Here is a 19,553-nt window from a genome sequence, read left to right as displayed (position 1 = left end):
CTTTTTAATTGATATGGGAGATGCTTATAAATTTGCTTATTTATCTTAAATGGTGTGTTCAATAAACAAAATTCTGGTTCGACCCATAACATGTAAACCATCCATGGATCAGCCAGTTTAAATCCTTTATGTTGTCATTTAGGTGGATGGTGTACAAAGGGTGGGCGCTGTTATCGTTCCTAATCACCGAATAAAAAGCCGGTAATACTGCTGTCTTATATTTGATCTAATGTCAGGCCGTCTGGGTTACATCTACCTGATGGTAAAATATTTGGCGATTCTGGCGTTTACGGCAAAACATTGACAGGAGTATTATTGTACTAAAAGACAATGGAATTCAAAATAAACATTCGAAATTGTCAATGTACTCAATATTTTAAACCAAAGCTATTTTCTTATAACTTAAATTATTATTTTAAGTCGATCAGAAAGAAATAAAATTTGCAACGGATATCCTTTCACCGAAGGCCTTTTTAACTGGTCCTGGGAATTGTTGGGACTCAAAAGGTCATGCAAATATTGTAGCGTGTGCGGAGTGTACCGAGCGGCTGTACACTATTTTATCAAACTTATGACAGAACTCTTAAATAAATGACAAAAGATGAAACTATATAATAATTTTCCTCAAGGTTTACTTTACCTTTTCTGTACAAATGATTTTGATTTAGCTCCAAATAAATAATCACAAAATAATTATGGAAGAGGTTTTGTATAAGCAAAATGCCTATGATCAACTTATTAAAATGAATTTCAAACTCTTAAAATCTACTGCTTTGCCGAAGATCTCGGTAAATTATCAGAAAGCTGGGTTTTCTTAAATAAACACTGAGTTGTAACTTTCAAAATTAGAATACTTAAAATACTACTCAAATATGAAATACCAGATATCCGAGCTTTAATGGTATATACACAAAATGCGTTCACTTTCTTTGCGTCTGCAATCTAAATATAAATTCGCTCTAACTTCATCCAACACAGGATAGCAAGAGCATAGAAGTGTAGACATTAAATTAACTATCGTATCTTTCAACAACAACCAGGTCTACTCGTCAGCTATTAACTATACAATACGTCAAAGCTGAGCTTTTGGGTAAATAAAGTTAATATTTTAGATAAGCAACTACAAAGTTCAAGTTGATTTATACTAAGTATTTCTTGATGTAAACTGTACGGTAACTGCATCGAGAATGATCATATTATGAAAACCTCGGTCTTATATACGCCGCGAAAAGCGCTCAAGTAAAGCAATGCTTTCATTACTTGTTATAACTGCGCGTCGATATGTTAAAAACCAAGCACTTCGATTGTTTGCAATCAGCATTCTGATTGGACAAAATTGTTCTGATCTAAATGACTATCAAAACAAATAGAGAAGCACCTTTTTAGGTTACAGTCAACTATTTTATACGGCTGTGGTAAAATTGTGTCACAATATATTTATCAACCAGATGTATATATGGATTTTTGCATTGCACCTAGTCTTTGCGATAAAATACAGTCCGAAGAGAAATAATTCGGTACTCGGAAAGGAAAGTGTAAAGTCTAAGAAGGCATTCTTGATTTTATTGAGACTATTAAGTGTTCCAATGTAAAGGTTGATTAAAGAGAATAGTAGAATCATACTCAACAAGGGTATGCCGGGTCATGATAATCTGTTTCTATAAATATAAGAAATAGTTAGTACTAAACAACGGTAGTGATCAAATGTATTGCAATGTCATAAAGTTTCAGTATTCAATACAGTTATACATGTTTCTATTCCAACAATTAGAGGGACACAAATCATAAACTTAGGTATTCTATTACGGTTTTCCGTAAAACCCTGTCCTTCATTCAGTATAAAAGGTGTTTGCGACTAACGTTTGCGATTTCCTTCCCAGCTTGTACTATATGCGTTTATATGCAGGGGATACAAAACAAACAGTTTGATAACGTAAGCTTTCGTGCGCGACAGTTTGCCTTATCTCAACCTGTTTTTTGCATACTTTCAACGATTGTACAATAAAAGGCTCAATACAATATTTTTATTATCTTAAGGTTGTCCGATGTAGTGAGTTATGGATTTTTTTTATTAAAATATCGTGTAACTATATATCCACAAAATAAATTGTTCGAGAAAGCACAAACATACATTACTACACATTAACACTGTGAGGTCTTAGACTACCCAATAAATTTAATAAAAAGATAACAATAGGAACTATTTCAGCTTATTTTCGCTTAATTCTTTAAGTTTGTATTATATATTATTTGTTTCATCTGAAAAATCTGTTTTTTATTTTTATTTTTTCCACATGGGTCATAGCCTTCTGGGCACTAGGTAAATATATTTTAAATATGAATCTTTAACAGTAATTCATTATTTTGTTTTAAGATGTTTCCGGTACTCTTGCTCAAACCACCATTTCCACGTGACTTATGATTCATGCCAACAACACTAACAAAAAAGACACCTTTGATAAACTATTTACATGTACAATATACCAATTTTAGGTACGGGTGTTGAGCATTTTAATATTGTATATATGCGTTGATAGCAGAACAATTTATAGCGATTTCCTCTCCATCTTTTCGTCTTAAAATGCCGGGAAATTTAGCATTGAAAGTTCATGGACCTCAGATGGATTTCGTTTGAAGAATACCTTTGCTACCATAGCTATACATAACATTTTAAAGACAATCATAAGCAAAACATTCCGAATCTGTTAGCCCTATAGCTTTGACATTTGGTATTTTACACCATCTTATTCCTAGCACTACATTTCTAAATAAATATAGTGTGCGAAATGCTTTTTGGTACAACACCATCACAGGCTAAACAAGAAAACCTTTTCGTTATTTCTTATTCTTAAGACTATAAGTATACTGTTTAAACTAGAACCTATACTAAAAAATAAGAACCATATTTATGTAAGTTTTAATATGTTTCTTAACATTAATTTTACTGTAATTCAAATGTCTGTAATGAATAAACTCTTATTACCAACTAGCATATTTTCGATCAACAAAACAACCATTATAACTAATATTTATAATTATTTTCGTAAATTCTTGTTTGCGCTCATTTCTTTGCCAGTCAGACATGGAGCACGACAGCTTTAATTATGTTTAGAAGTTAAGAAGTATATTTCATAATACATAAGACAATACGTCCATGAGTATACACAATATAAAAGGTACATTGTTATACGAATAAGTCATAGGTCGTAAGACATGATGTATTAACAGCTAAAAGAGTAAATATGGTTTGACATACATATATCGTGGTCCAGTATACAATTGACATTCAAGTAAAATGCGATACTCGTCTTCAAGAGAGTTTCAAAATAGGCATTTTTTTCATTATAAGGTGTTGCGATTGGCTAATGGCTTTCGATGCTCAACATATGACTTGACATTCTTTACCTAGACAATGTATTTCTATATTGTGTTATATTAACATTACACAATAGGGTTGTTATTTAAATAACGAAATATGTACATAAGTTCGGGCACTACTAGACCCTCTGAGCTCAGACTGCCAATGTATATAATTATCAGTAAATCTTCTTTTAAACATACTTCAAATTTTTTTGTCACCAACTCCTTGACTAAGCCATACATCATTTTAGCCTAATGCCTTTCAATGTTGGTTTTCCTCTAAGTGCATGCAGAGTTAATAATACATAAGTTTAATATATTTAACATTGTCTATTGTTATTGTCTTTACCCAATATCTTATGACATACACTGACCTTTTACCTAAAAATGAGGTTCTTCCAAGTTCACCATAAACACAATTATTGTTGGTCTGTAATCAAACTCCTAACAATTCTTTACAAAATTGTGTATTCGTTTTAGGACTGTTCCTGACACACCATATTTACGATCAGGAACTCAAGACTGGACCAATTAGTTTATCGAAAAGATCCAATCTATACTTAATTGAAATGCAAGGATAATTAGATGAACCACTTTTAAGCCTAGAAACTACAGTCAATGCCTGTCCTGACAAAGCATTAGAAGTTTTTGAAAAATAACTTCTAGGGGTGAAAACTATACCAAGATAAGTAAATATATCTGCTACGTCTAATTCTCTACCCTTATACAAAAAATACACATTTCTACTTAGTCTTCATCCTTTTCTAAACACCATGACCTTCGTCTCTTCTTGATTCACAGTTAATCAATATTTCACAATAATTTTCTAATAAAACAACCCTTCTTCTTATCCTTACTCTGTATCAGATAACACAACTATATCATCAGCATACAGTTATATACATATATATTTATATATACATCCTTGACATAAATAAACATGAACAATTATTACTTAAATTATTGTTATATTTCACCTTATTTTAACATTCATATACGTAGAACGTATACTATATAACATATTTTCCCTAACGCAAACTGGTTATCATTATTTAGGATCTTATCATCTTGCAAGATAGATTTTATGCTAAAACTGACCACACAACAATCTGCTTTATGGTTCTTTAACTTTAAATGCTGATATAATTATATTCAAATAAGTTTGTTTTCCATAAAACATAATCAACTACACTACATTATTGTGCATTTATACATGTATGATTACCATTTTTATCATCTAAACCACACCTTCCATTTAAAATTCTCACACCAGTTTTTATTACAAAATTCTTTCAGTTTTTCCCATGTTCATCAACTATTGTGTCTTTATTATTTCTAGGCAAAGCATCATCATTAACATAATCATCAGGTTATGAATTCAAAGCATTTGTATCTTCATTATCAGCATAATCAACCTTTTCACCTGTCCTAGCATTCCAATCCCCAAAATAAAGTAACAACCCCATACTTATTTTCTATAAAGTACATGCAATAGCATTAATCAATAAGTCAAATATATTAATTTCCTGATGTACTTTCCTACTGCTACTGATTTATGTTAATTTGTTAATTGAACAAAAAGGAAACCAAGACCACTGTTTGCATCGTCAGATATCCCCGATACACTTCTGCGCTATTCTTACGTGTGCATGAAGTGAAACCGAAGAAAGTACCATGGCTGCCGACGATGACTGTATGCCACTTTGATTTAGCTTTTATTTGGTATATAATTTGTCGTTCTTCGTGTTGTACAGTTTGAGAATAAAAATAAGCAGCCATTAGATTTAAGTGTACATTGTGGAACTTACACGGATAGTCTTCCTGCGGTTCACAGAACGTAAACTATATCGGTTCATCTTAACGAAGATGTTTCTCACTTTCTAGCCGTATACCCTCAAATTCTTTATTTAAACATACTATTAATTATTACCTTCCTCGTTACTGCAGCAACCAGTAATGCAACAGTTTCACAGCACGAATCATCACTACCACCCGATCAAGAAAAAATCATAAAGGCTCAAACCCTGCCAGGTCTTGTAAATCAATCAAGCATTGTATGTACATGCACCTCTGCGGAGATATTGTGATACCCATTCTAAAGTCCCAGAAATTCGATTCAGTAGTATCATTGTGCCACATGCACTATCGCAATGATATAAGAATATCCTTAGATAACACTAATTACTTTTGCCGTGACCATGTTGACCATCCGACGTTCTTTCCAAACACAAAAAAAACTTACACGAACGCATGCCATCCGATTCCTTATTCAGAATAACATTTTTTACAATAAAATCACGCCTTATATACCCGGCAAGCTCTTTTTAACACTTCCTTTGGGACATTACCAATTTACATTCAGTTTACTAACTGACTAACTTCACTCATTCTCATTCCAAAGTCCCAAAATACCCTAAACATATATCGAATGACAATCCTAAGTACAATCTAATTCTCAAAACTAACAACAACACCAAACTTCTTGACATATTCTCATAAAAATGAATTTCCAAACTAGCATTCCATTGTCCGTAAGTAACTATTCCACAGCATCTGAATTAGTCAATTAGAAGTGTAATTTCACTGAAACGCTGTATAATTGTTGTCGTAAGGTTGTTAATTATAGTAAACCTTTATTCTTTTAAAGCTGCACTCTAACAGATTTAACGTTTTGACAACTTTTTTTCATCTTCGAATGAGCCATGTTTTGCGTAAATATCTGCGAACCAGTTGTATAGGACTGCTGCCAAAAGATCAGATCGAAGATTTTCATATTTCGGTTCAAACATTAATGTTTTTTGGCTAAAAACGTTACTAAATGTTTAAGAAAAATGCATAAAACATCAATATTTGAACTTAAATATGAAAATATGCGATCAGAATTTTTGTCAGTAGTCTTATAGCAATGGTTTTCATCCATTTTCATAATAATATTCCATGTATTTATCGTTCTTGTTACAGATGCTTCATTAAAAATCTAAACGGAAATGAAGTAGTGTGCAGTAATGAGTGTTTAGAGGGGATATTATAAGAAACACTCCATGAATCGTGATCAGATCACAATGTTTGCTGCATACGTTAAATAAATGATGTTCCTTATACAATGTTTACGTTGTATGTTGTTTATCATATAGAACAACACAACTTTCTTTTTCAGCAATAAACTCCTGCAAAAATGGCGACTTCTTTAATCCCGTCGGTTCCATTTAGCCAAGAGGAAGATAACTATACAAGGATGCAAATGATCATACAAAAGGTTTGCCGCAAGATTCTGATTAAATACTTGGAAAAGAAGGTCGGTTACATTGCTCCTGGTGATAGCATTGATCAATTCCTAGCAAACCAAAAAGTAAAAATAACCAAGGGAAATGAAGGCAGACGGTATACGCCACGCTTTTTTCCACTGGACTCCAACGGCCATCCGATTCCTGCAAATCCTCAAAATTGGGACATACAAATGCTTTCCTTTATCTTGAAAGGGTTCTGCAAACCATCACCGGCAGACAGCGCTGACATTGATTTCATGAGGGAAAAGAGAAATTATCTAAGCCATCTAGGAAATCCAGAGGTTGCGGACAACATCTTCACAACGTTTGAATCTGACCTGCACGGAATCATCAAACGACTGTGTGGATACTTACAAGACACACAGTTAGAAGAAGAAATAAAGGCAGACTTGAAAGCCGTTCATAATCGACTCTCAGAGAATTTAGTTGACGCTTACAAAGCCCTTCATCGGGAAAACCATATCGAACATGATGTCAGAACTCTACGAAAAGGTAAATAAAATATATTTTTGTAAGCACTTCACTTTTGAACGTTCATCGTATTAAGTTACAACGTAAAAATACTTGAATAAATTTGAAAAACAATATTTTATAATTTTATTTTTTAGTATTGCTAAGGATTGTTTTCAATATTAACTTTGACTTATCTAATTATGATAATGATAATACAGTACATGTAAGGTTAATGTTATAATAATTTCAGTTAAATATCTGCATGTCCTACTACAGTTGAACACCGCTATTCCGAACACCGTTTATCCGAAATTATCGCTATTTCGAAATATTTTTTGGTCCCGATTTTACTCCTTTGTTGTTTAACTATTTTTTTAATCCCGAATCCGAAATCGCTAGTCCAAAAAAATCGCTATTCCCAAGTAAACAATACGGTCCCGCTGTGGTAATTCACACCTATGTATCAATTCTAATATCGAACTCGATCATGGCACAGTTTTCACACCATACTTCGAATGCATTCGGGCATCGGCTTGAGGTGACAATGGATCACAATAAGCGCTTGTTAAAGAATGGAATTGACCACGCGTTTGATACAGACATCGATGTCAGAAAATGAGCGATTCATTGCTGGTTAACACTACCTGAATATCATTCGAAAAATTCACATCAGATTCGATTGACGCATTGTTTACTCGACCCGCTACCGAACAATCCGTGCTATATTCCGAATGCATACATGTGCAGTATTTTTGTTTTAAATGTTTTATGTTGTTTTAATAAAAAAGTATTATAACGAACTATTTGCCATTTATTAAATAATAAATCAATTGTTTTGTATACAAAAGACGAATGTATCCTATTGGTAGCGTGTAACCGACATCTGAATCTTCACGACTTAGTATTTCATGTCATCTATAATCCGCGAACGCTGTCATTTTCTAAAAATTGTTAATCCGAAAATTCGCTATTCCGAAATGTTTGGGTCACTACGATTTCGGATTAACGGTGTTTAACTGTAATTTAATGTATTTTCTTTTTCATTTTAAATGAAGAACACTCGGAACACATAGGACTGACTAAAGATAATGGACATATCCTGAAGACAGTTTTGAAAGAAGTGCGAGAAATATATTCACGTTTTCCAAATGAGGCCAAACAAAGATTCATCCCGCCAGGTAGTCGATATATTGCAGCCATTTATAAAGGCCCTGAACAAACCTTGTAGATGGTTACACCGACAAATGTAAAACCAATGTGGTGCAAACTTTAATGCCTTATATCCATTCCTTAGCAGAGCAACCTCTCTTGAAGAAAATGTTACGTTTCATATGTTATTCTCTTATACGCAGCCTCACATATTAAAAATGAATTCCCCTTTCGGCATTCATGTCTACATTTGACCCACACGGATATGCGGTTGGGTTAACCCATAATGCAACCAACAGGCAACGGCAGTCAGAACAGACTCTTACAAGTACGAAGAATGGTATTTTTAATGCAAATGGAAAGTTCAAAAAGATAAGATGTGTTTAAAGTCAAATGCGTCTTCGTTATCGTTATACGACAACAATTTAGAAGAGAGATGATCGATATCATAACAAAAATAATTTGTGTTTCAGAATGTTCAGCGGGTAAACTTCTCGTGAAAAACTGCAAGAGCGAAGAGGAAGAGGCGCAATTAACCGGTGCAGTTGTTCAAAACTTTTCAAAATATGCATCAAGAGAGAAAGTAGAAAGCACACTTCAAAGCTGTGCTAAAGACATGGAGACATATGGTAATTGGGTTTATCTTTGTGTAGTTTTCCCTGTAGTTCAATTATAATAATTTATAATTACTAGACGCATTATCCATTTGGTATTCTCGTAAGGCAGTTTCAAAGTCGGAGACACTTTCTTATATAACAATACTTTGATTGGGTTACACCAATTTCTTTTTGAAAGTTCACGTTGTTTAAAAGTACAAGTGTTTTATATCCCTTCATTTGTTTATTAACCAGGGCAAGTAACATCAGTAAAAGTAGGGTGCGTTGAATTTTCAATTCAATTCCACACACTGCCAACTTGCTTGAGTTACATAGATGATGTTGAAGAAGGAAAACTAGACACTATATTTGAACCTCTTCAAGCTGTCTTTCGCCAGGAGTTTAATAATGATAAGATAGAATTGAGCTTCATCATGACTTGTGATCAATTACAAGAATGTATAACCAAAATCTGTAACGGTAAGTATACTGGGTTCGTTATTAAGTAAAATGTCATAACCAAAGTCATCCATGAAAACATTCTTAAAAGAATGCTTTTAACATCAAATCTTTACGAAAATCTTCTTAATTATTGCTAAAAAAGTAAGAAGTTTAAAATAAATTCAAAATATGTTATTACATATATTATACAGAAACCTCACCCCAAAAATACATTATTTCAAGCTGATAAAAAAAATTTATTTTAATTATCATGTCTTTAACTTTTATGTGACATTCCTTTTAGTACAAGTACACAGCATAAATCGAATGATTTGGTTAGACCGAAACAAAGTTACTCAGGCACAGCTACATGAATGTTTTTTGTATACGAAAATGAATTTGTATTGTCCGTTCGTATCAAACATGGGATATTTGTCGGAAGAAACGATATCAATAAATTATTTTGAGATTGCTGATAAAATCAAAAACCTTTTAGATAAAATTTGTATCTTGGCAACGCTTTGCACCATATCATCATCTTAAATGTGTCTTTATATTATTACAGCTTTACATAAGATATGCGTATTTATAAAATGTTGAAATGTCTTTCAAATGTTTTTTATTCTTTCCACAAAATGATATTTTAAAGCACAAATGCTGTATGAAGATGTCCAAATTTTTCTTTATTCATGTTTGTAGTTTAATGAATAACATATTCACTTTATGATCTATGTCTAACATTTAAAACAAACACAACTATGTACAGAATGTCTGTGCTGTATAACTGATAGATAAGCATGTATTGCATACGTGAAACTGGTTTCACTATCTGAAATAAGCGTACTTGAACTTCCATTTCCTATCATGATTTAAATCTTATCCATTATCATTCAGGTCTTAGATTGCAGAACGCATCGTCGGACACCTTTGCAAAAGAATCCCATACCAGAAAAAATGAACATATAAGGGATAAAAAGAGTCCCGATGAAACAAAAAGAAGTGAAACTAAACCAACTGATTATGAACGTTACCAAAAACAATCTGGAGGTAATAATTGTAATACATGTATTGTGTTATATTATTAATTTGAACTAAGCGCTTTTTACAATAAATACTCATCAATTGTGTTTTTTATTTCATTGCTTGTATTAACTTTGAAATTTAAAGCTTAAACCTGCCATATCTTTGCATATTATTATCTTTGTATGTGTATAATACACTTATTCACCTTCTTACAGCACAATATATTACAATCTGCTTTTACATAGACAATGGGCGTTTGGGAAGCATAAATCGCTTCAAGAGTTACTCTTGTCCCTAACTGATACTGTCACATATGATAGCAACGATATAATGTAAAAAAATGTCTGCTAATATTACGTATTTGAAAATGATACGCTATTAGAAACTTACATATATTATGTGTTCATACCTACTGTAAGACGTTCACTACAAGGGAAACACAATCGTTGATCTATTTTAATATTCAACCTTAACTATATTAAATGCATTAGGACTGATTAAAGTCAAACGATGAGACCAAGGAGACCTTTTGACTTATCATCATAAATTCTGTACTTAATAACGACTGCAAAACAGTACTTGTCTTATAACAAACAGTCTGTATTATGTGATAAAATTGTTGCTTTTAAGATAAATTGAGGCACTAACTCTATTATACGAATACGTATAAAGCATCTTAATGCAATTGTTTTATATATTACTTTTAATTGAAATTATTATCAAAATGAAAAATGTTATGTATAATAAAGTAAATGTTTATAAATTATTTATGTTATAAAATAACTTTTTGCTCAATAAGTTCAGTTGTTGGCAAAAGATTTTATATAACTAAATCTATATTCGTACCTATGTATTGCATTAAGGATTGGTTGGGCTTTTCCGCAAGCCAATGGTATAGAAATTAGGAAACTGATTCGGCTCAATCACTTTCGTTTAGAATCAGTGCAATGACTCAACATGGAATAAATATAACAAGCTTATGAAAATAGGATATGTGGATGTAAGGGACAAGGTGAATGGCACTGCTTGTGTTTCGATACCGAAACTTAAATCTGCCATTTTTTTCATTGCACAAGTTCAAACCTGTCTTTCTCTTATGGCGGCATTTCAAGTTATTATTGTATTTCAGATCCATTCCCACCACCGGTGTTAACAGAAAGAACATCGCCAACTCGAGAAATGTACGTACATCGAAAATCACCATCATTGATATGCACAGTTTTGTATACAGGCTTATTATTCCCTTTTATCGTCGTTGCGTTCGTTTTTGTCTCCCTTGTAATCATTGTTCATCTCCTATATAACCCAAAATCATCGCTTGGAAAGTTGTTGATATATCTGCCTTACTTGAGCCCTGCCACGAAAACAACATAATTATCACTTGTTTCCATCCCTTAAAAACAATTCTCATGGCACAATTTCTTCAATCGAGACAGAAACCGACACCTTTTTCAAGTTCTCGAGCAACTGTTCGTCCGTACATGCTGAAAAACAACAAGAAAATTTATAAAATTATATAAATATGATTTAATTAGCCTTAACCGCAGAAAAACATGGTTGATCCTCGTCAAAAATTGATTAAGAACTGTGGTCGCAATTGGTCAGGTCCGACCCAATTAATGGTGTCTGTCTAATAACCCTGTAGGTATTGTTACCAATGCAATTACAGCAGTTGCACAACCACTTATCCAAAATACTTCTATCGATCCATGATATATCAGGACTCTCATCATACAATGTCCTATCTTAAGGACATTGTTCACTGTATTACAGTGTCCACAAACGTTTCCCTAGCCCCGTTGCTTTCAGCCGCGCATCTCCTTGAAACCGTAATATTACTGATGCCAGTTGGCTTAAAAATGATTTAACATACGGTTTCAAGTTTTAATACGCCATGCTAAGTTTTGTCACTCAGACTGGAACACTAAGTATGCCGGGTCACGTCTCGTGTACTCGCGGACATTATTTGAAACGAGATTACTGATATGCATGGATTGCCTCTTTAAAATGACACTCAATGTCATATTGTAGATCATCTCCTATGAGAGAAGTTCAAGACGTGTTCTCTCAATTTATCATACCATCAGTTATAAGACTTCGTTTTCAAAATAACCCATTGAAGCGTTAGAATTCCCTGTTTGCCACAGCCTAAATGTATATTTATGACATATATGATGATTAGTACACAGGGCCGGGCGATGGCTCACACAGGCCGCCCTCAGATACATTCGCCTTAATTTGTTTGACCCCGATCTGTTAACAACACATTGAATAAAATGCAGGATTTGGCCATTGTCCACCAAGGTTCAGCAAAGTTAGAACCATTTTGTCCTAGTTGGCAGAAGCATTTTTTTTTAATTTAAATAAGAGCATTGTAAACAGTTATAACATATTACAGCCTGCTTTTGCGGCTCATAGGTCATTAAAAACTTTCCAAGGGCAAGAGTGCGGGCAGGCGGCTCTAATCTCATACACAAGTTGAAATTATCTGGCAGAGATACGGGGGTAACAAGATACACAGAGCCGAATGTTGTTCTCCCAAAGGAGAAAAGGGAATCAATACATCAATGTTTAAATTTCAATATCAAAAACTAAAAAATCTAGTACGTGCATTTATTACTTGCAATGGTGAATAGATTGTATTCAAAATCTTAAGATGAAATTATAGAACCACATAACAAATGTACAATGAAATCTACAAACAAGCAAATAAGAAAAAATAACACACACACACACTCACACACCCTCAACCCCCCAAAAATGTAGTAAATTATATATTTGCCAATTATACATTGATGTTTTAATAAAATTCTTAGTTTGATGCGTAAGAGTTTACAAATGGCGTTAAAAAGGCTGCAACATAGAACGTAAACTTCCACGTCCCATATTGATATAAACTCGAAAGTCATTCTATTATCTATTTGGTTGTGGCACATATTTTCGTTTCATGACTCGCAATTGTATTAACATAGACTATCAGAGGCTTTATAAGTAAAAGTATTTAAATGCTCATCTTCTAACTTTTGTTTCGAGAATGTCCACTCGTTTCTTTTGGGAGTTTAGTTTCGCAGTTTCAATGTCATAAAGTCGATTCTTGGAGGAAGAATGTAAAGATATATTTAAAACGGTTACAATGGATACTTTTCCTTATTGAAATGGAACGCACACTGAGAGTTAATAGAAACACAATTTTATGTGATTTTATAACTGTTTTCAATATAAAAAAATCGTACCTTGATTTAAAGGCGTTCGTAAAATGTGGCTTATGGTTAAAAAATTCAATAGTGATAACATACCAACATGTTCTTAGCTTGTTTTCTATTTCCTATATTGATTTATGATGCATATAAATGCATTATAAACAGTGTTCATTATTTATAAATAATCAATAAATAATTCAGTATATTAATGATTAATAAAGGCTAGTGGGTACGTCAAAATTCGTGGAAGGATTTAAACTATCCTATGAATCGGGTACATGATTTTGCTTGTTTAATTTTGCTTTGTGCTTGGCTTCAAGGATGTATGGGTACTTGAAATCAAATACAAATATTTACAAAACTTTCATGATAAAACGTATCGACAAACTAAGCCCTATCTAAAACTTTATAAATCCCTTAAGCCATGCCTTTGCCCAAAAGCCGTCTTTCATCGGATAGGGGCGTTGTCTAAATAAATAAACTTTATAATGCGCATTGGTCCACAGAGCTAAACACAAACATTTTTTGATGATTTTCTGTTGTTGTTTTTTGGTAAGTTTTTTATATATATATTGATCAAATTATATACATACTTTATTGTATAACGTAGCTGATTTCTTTTATACATATATAACAGAACAAAAATAATATCGTTAATTTTGTATTAAAATAGATGGGTTATAAAATTCATAATGTCTTTTCTTAGTTTATTTTCTATTAACATTTGCTTAGTGTAAAATGTGTAGTTATTTAATGCTAATTTTTTTAAACCGAACAATGAGATTTATAATTGTAATTCGTGTGGATATCAAAGAAAATGCCGGGACATTGGATACTGTTATCAAACAAGATCAACAAATAGCAGTCATTATCCATAAAAACTTTGATTACGCAGTTTAAAATCATGTAAAAAAGAAAAGTGTTTATTTGACAATATTTATGCGAAAAGCTACAGAAAGAAACTCAGCAGCAAAACGTTTTTACATGAGCTCGATTTATTGGCACTGGGTAAACGTCAAAGACATAGAACACAAAAACAAAAAAATCACAAACAAGAAACATGGTGGAACAGCACAAAAGAGCAAACAACACAGTGCCTTGATACGATATATAAACAACTGGGTCGCGAAAATAGCTTTAAATGCGATTTCATACCAGTGTGACAAATGTGATAAAATTATCTGAGCCGATAGGCAAGTTATCATAGCTCAGCGCTGTCATTATTATTAACGTACTTATTCACTTAATATTTCCATTTGGCAACATGACCCGGTATACGCCTTACGACTTATGAATCCCCTTATATATAATTGATACTTGTTTTTAATAAATTATAACAAACAATCATCTTGGAAATAGATTAACTGTATTTGAGTACGCGTCTGGACAGTCACTTGAATCATAATACTTAACACACACTTTATGCAAAAGATCACACTTATGTAAATGCATTTTATAAGAATAACATAACAGATACTTCATATAAATCGAAGTTTATCATTCATAGACATCAACATATTAAATGTATACAACTTATTTATTTTGTATTATATATACTTTACATATAGGCAATCACACAGGATAAATTAACACTCAAGGTCAGTAACAATGTGCAACATTTTAAAATTACCCAACTCTTGCCAGTCGGACTTTCCTGAATGACAAATCCACTGACCAATGCTACATTTCCTCGTGCTGACTTGCACCGCCACCTAACGTTAGTTAAATTTAACTTATGAAATTATTTTTTTTCTAATTCGTAAGCTCAAACTAAGAAAACTACATTTCCAGCTATTTTGCCTTCATTAATTTACATCTATTAATACGTAGAAATTAAATAATATCAGCGGTGATTGTTTTTGCATTTTTACAACTTTTAAAAATACCTTATTGGTTCCGTCAGGGTTGAATCTACCGAAGATGTAGATAAGCAATTTTTGCACTGCACTTAGTCTTTGAGATAAAATACAGTCTGGAGAGAGATCATTCGGTACGCAGAAAATGATTGAAGAGGAAGCCGACTGTATTTGCTTGAGACCATTTAGTGTTACAATGTCAAGGTTGATTAAACACATAATCTAGAGTCGTATATAAAGGTAGGCTGGGTCATGGTAACTGTTTTCATAAATATAACAAATTGGTAGTCTTAAACAAATGCAGTGAATCAAACATAAAACGATGTCATTTTGTGCCACTATACAATTAGGGTCTACATGTTGTCTACGCCAAGGGACAAAAATCGTGCATTGATAACGCTAGCGGTATAATAAAACGATATTTTACCCGTCTTTTTATTGAACTTAGGATCATTTAAATAGTTTCGTTTTATAATGGTTGTTCGATGTAGGAAAGTACGAATATGTGTTAATAAAAATATCGTTGTATCTATTTTCCACAAAATAAATTGGTCAATACATCACAAACACTCATTACTTCGAATAGTGTACACTTTTTATTTCAGGTCTTGAACTACCCGAAAATTAAAAGTAAAAAATAAATAACAATATTATCAATTACTTTTTAAGTTATCTCAAACACTTACTTGTGTATTTTTTTCCAAAATGTGTCATGGCCTTCTGGACACTAGTTTGAATAAATCTTAATCTGAAGCTTTTGCTTGAACTTACCATTGGCCCCTGATGGCTTAGTTTGAAGAACATGTTGGCAACATAAGCTAATTTAAAACATATCATTTTCAAAACAATCATGAGGAAATGAATCCGGTACTGCTAACCCAAAAGCTTAGACGTGTGGTATGTTTACTCATTTTATTCTGGACGCTACATTTCTGAAATGCGTGTAGCGCGGGAAATGGCATTGGAGTGTGGTAATAGGCACATCACCATCGCAGGTGAAACAAGGACCATTTGCTATTTCTTTCCGGAAATAAAAACATAATCTGACACTGGGCGTCATATTACATTTCTCGTTGAATAAGGATGTCTATTTTATAAAATATAATGTTAAGACTATAATTGTACTGTTCGAAGAACAGCTGTCATTTATGTAAGTAAATTAATTCATTCTAACATCGTAATAACATGGACATATACAAATAAAATGAAATTCATCTTTAATATAATTAATATTACAAGTTAAACATTATCGTTTCTCTCTAGGTAACTATACTTTTGTTCATTTACAATAAATACTGGCAACATTGCAAATCTATAAGAGAAACCATGATCGTCAGACAAATTCTTAACATTTGATACCCAATTTCGTTTACCACTATTTCAATATGTTAACCAATATTTCATTATTCTGATCCACATTTGTATATAAAGCGGATACCTTTCAAGTCCACCATAGATACAAGCATTACATGTATGTGGTCTAACCTTCAACAGTCTTTTGCAAACTTTCAGGTGCATTCACTCTATTTTTTCTACAGTCAGAGGAGAGTTGTGGTACTTGACTTAGTTAAAGATTAGTTAAAAAATACATATAAAGCATGTAATCATGCAATCCGTCTATCATACATCGGTATAATTATTTATCAATACTAGGATCACATTTCTGACATAGTAGTCAGTTGTTGCATATAAACGAACAACTATTTTAAAGGACAAGCTTTAAAATTCAAAACTTTATGTAGTTATCTCCTGCGGTCATGTTTCAATCCGTGATTAGTGTCAGCATTGTATTACTTTTCGAATATAACAAACCTTAAAGTACATTTTGGGTAAGAAGTTCGAGATATATCATAATATGTCTTATTTGTTAACATGTGAAATGTATATATCAATATACTTGAATGTCAGAACTAATGTTAACTAGACTCAGCAAAAATGTCAGAAACTGGTCAGGAATAATTATGAAACATTTACAGAAAACATGATGGTACACATGTCTCTGAACATTTAAACTTTACTTGCATGATAACCAAATGTATGATACTTTGAGCGTCGTCTTTTTGCAGCAACAAACAAATGTTTCACAAAACTGCTAGCTATGCGATCTCAATATTCATTTAATGTCACTATTAACTTGCATAACGCGTCATAACAAGCTTTATTTGTTATTGTTTCAAAATACTACCTAAATTAATTTATATCTGCTTCCATTATAGACCTACTTGCCATGTATACACAGAACATTTAGGATTTCCACGAGCACTTTGAGTAAAAACTGTTATTATTATCTGACTATACGCATCGTTACGTTGTTCGACTAAACAAGTAAAATGGGAAATAAAGAAAATGATATAAACCATTCTTAATCATAACCATGGATTCATGTTATTCTGTCGCATCCTCATGTTTCCTTATAACCTTGTCGTTACGTCTGAATTGCTCTCCATTAGAGTTTCGTTTGAAAAGTTAAGCTTGTTAAGTTTAAACATTCGTCTCTGCTTGAAAATAGCATTTTATGGCCAACTTGGTTATCATACCGTTGACCACGTATAGGAATTTTAGTTGATAACTAATGGATAAAACTTCATTTGACCATTTGACCGTCCAATATTGTAAAAAAGACCACCCCTCAATATACCCAAAGATGGATACGTAATGTAGTATGCGTTTATATTCGGACTGAACATATTCTTTTACCATTGAGAGTCGTTGACGAAAATAATATAAAAATATTTTATCTCAACATTCAATCATAAAATGGAACTTTTTTTCAAGTACATTATATAAAGGATACAGTCTTTCATTAAAAGGAGCTCTACCATTTCTACCCACTTTTGCGTTCAATCTTCTGCGCTCATTCCGTATTTACCGAGAGCAATTCTATATTAAGCAAAAAAATGCAGTTCAAAAAAGGCTAGAAATTAAAAGTAACAAAACGTTCTGTAAGCTATTGCCCTTGAAGAGTCATTTAGTACACAGACAGAAATAAAGGGATATCATTGAAACCCTGGTTTAGCCAAACATGATAAAGTCCAAACTATGTAAAAAAAAGAAGATCCTATACACATTGCCCAATCTTTTCTACTCCAAGACCCGCGTCAAACAGTTGGTTTCCGCTCAATAACGTCAGTTAGAATATACAGATAGTGACAAAACATTATCTTAAGTGAGAAATTAGCTTAAGTGAAGACGTAGCGTTGGCTGATTTTAAATTGTGAAATGAAGATCGCTGTAACCTATGTAAAAGTGTTTGCCGCTTAATAAATGAAGTTAGGTATAATTTATATACAAGTTATAGTTGTAAAACTTGATAGATATTAAGCTAATGTAAAGGCATACATTTTGATTGCATTTTTGGTCAAGTCAGCGGGTTCCAGGTCAATGTCTCTTTTACTGAGGATAGAAAAATGGCTTCGGTCAAAAACTTGCAATAACATTTCACGATTGAGATTGGAATATAGCAAACTCATGTGTAAATAAAAACTTCTAAAAACGAAATTAATTAAAGGTCTAGTAATGTGAAATAGACTATAGGTTAATATAACTTATGGTTTGCATTGTCTAAATGTATTCGGTTATACTGAGATGTTTGTTGAGAATAGATGTGTGTAAAGCTTATGAAATCTTAAGGTATTACATTTGGCGACGAGGATAGTGGAAAATGGTTATGTACGAACAGAGTTTTGCTATGGGGAAGAAGATTGGAACGAGAATATTGAAAGATTGGAATATTATTTATTGCTAATGAAATTACTGATGCGGACAAGATGAAAGCGATTTTATTATCTATGGTTGGTGCAAAAACATACTTTACTGATGTGCAATTTGATTTCACCAGTCAAACCAAGTGACAATTATTTTGCTTAATTACACAAACTTATTCAGAAACAGCATCATCCTAAACCGTCAGAATTAGTACAGAGATTTAAGTTTAACAGTCGTGCTCGAAAAAATGGAGAAACTGTATCAAACTATGTGGCGGAATTACGTAAATTGCCGGAGGATTGTGATTTTGGCTTCGTGATCGACTCGGTTGTGGCATTAATGAGGACAGTTTGATTTTAAAAAAGCGTTGGGAATTGCGACCAGCTTGGAACTTGCGGCAACAATTTTACATAATTAGTCTATAAATGGAACTAGTTTGAATAATGTTAGTCAACATAGACACTAGCCAGCAAGGACTGCTCC

The 19,553-nt window shown here is 32.7% G+C and overlaps 1 protein-coding gene across 1 annotated transcript in view; it reads left to right on the top strand.

Annotated features, from left to right (window-relative positions):
- Positions 1 to 19,553, top strand: part of LOC128203099 (guanylate-binding protein 1-like) — a 73,713-nt gene that overhangs the window by 31,626 nt on the left and 22,534 nt on the right. Inside the window, exons 2-7 of the mRNA XM_052904375.1 lie at positions 6,518 to 7,139; positions 8,156 to 8,278; positions 8,723 to 8,878; positions 9,101 to 9,325; positions 10,181 to 10,333; positions 11,439 to 11,490. Coding sequence (XP_052760335.1) covers positions 6,536 to 7,139; positions 8,156 to 8,278; positions 8,723 to 8,878; positions 9,101 to 9,325; positions 10,181 to 10,333; positions 11,439 to 11,490 — 1,313 coding nt within the window. The 5' untranslated portion in view covers positions 6,518 to 6,535. The remainder of the gene's footprint in view (positions 1 to 6,517; positions 7,140 to 8,155; positions 8,279 to 8,722; positions 8,879 to 9,100; positions 9,326 to 10,180; positions 10,334 to 11,438; positions 11,491 to 19,553) is intronic.

The sequence above is a fragment of the Mya arenaria genome, chromosome 9 (genome assembly GCF_026914265.1).
Source record: "Mya arenaria isolate MELC-2E11 chromosome 9, ASM2691426v1".
NCBI classification, from domain to species: Eukaryota; Metazoa; Mollusca; class Bivalvia; order Myida; family Myidae; genus Mya; species Mya arenaria.
The sequence above is the reverse complement of the archived record's forward strand: the minus strand, read 5'-3'. Positions and strand labels throughout refer to the sequence as shown.